The following is a 423-nucleotide window of genomic DNA, read 5'->3' as shown; positions in this document are numbered from 1 at the left end:
TTTGTCGAAAAAGAATTCGTGTCTTGGTAAGCCCAATGTTATCTCATAGTAGTGTTTTGGTAGTTCTGACACAACTTTCCATTGCTGCCTTTGTATTCTGATGGCACGCATTCACTCCAGTTATAAGAAGGTCCGCCAAAGTGCATTACTAAGTAGCCTTTGCCAGTCACTTGATGCATTACTAAAGTCTCCCTATTCTCATGAGCTTCTTACAAATTTTTCTTTTTTTTTTGTTGTGATGTATATGATTTCAGATGTTAACTCTGTCTAAAGAAAGATTTGAAAGCATTCAAAGAGAAGCAGACAAGGAATTGCAGGGTTATTTGGTACAAGTCACCAAGTATCAAGCAGCCCAAAATTGTAAGGTATGGTAAACTTCGTTTAGCATTTTTTCCAAATAGTGAAATTTGAGTAGCAAAGAAA

The 423-nt window shown here is 36.2% G+C and overlaps 1 protein-coding gene across 1 annotated transcript in view; it reads left to right on the top strand.

The window, feature by feature from the left end:
* Positions 1 to 6: 6 nt before the first annotated feature.
* Positions 7 to 423, top strand: part of LOC113341512 (protein ECERIFERUM 3-like) — a 988-nt gene continuing 571 nt past the window's right edge. The window contains exons 1-2 of the mRNA XM_026586360.1: positions 7 to 26; positions 255 to 365. Coding sequence (XP_026442145.1) covers positions 255 to 365 — 111 coding nt within the window. The 5' untranslated portion in view covers positions 7 to 26. The remainder of the gene's footprint in view (positions 27 to 254; positions 366 to 423) is intronic.

The sequence above is a fragment of the Papaver somniferum genome, unplaced genomic scaffold (assembly GCF_003573695.1).
Source record: "Papaver somniferum cultivar HN1 unplaced genomic scaffold, ASM357369v1 unplaced-scaffold_29814, whole genome shotgun sequence".
Classification (NCBI taxonomy): domain Eukaryota; kingdom Viridiplantae; phylum Streptophyta; class Magnoliopsida; order Ranunculales; family Papaveraceae; genus Papaver; species Papaver somniferum.
The sequence above is the reverse complement of the archived record's forward strand: the minus strand, read 5'-3'. Positions and strand labels throughout refer to the sequence as shown.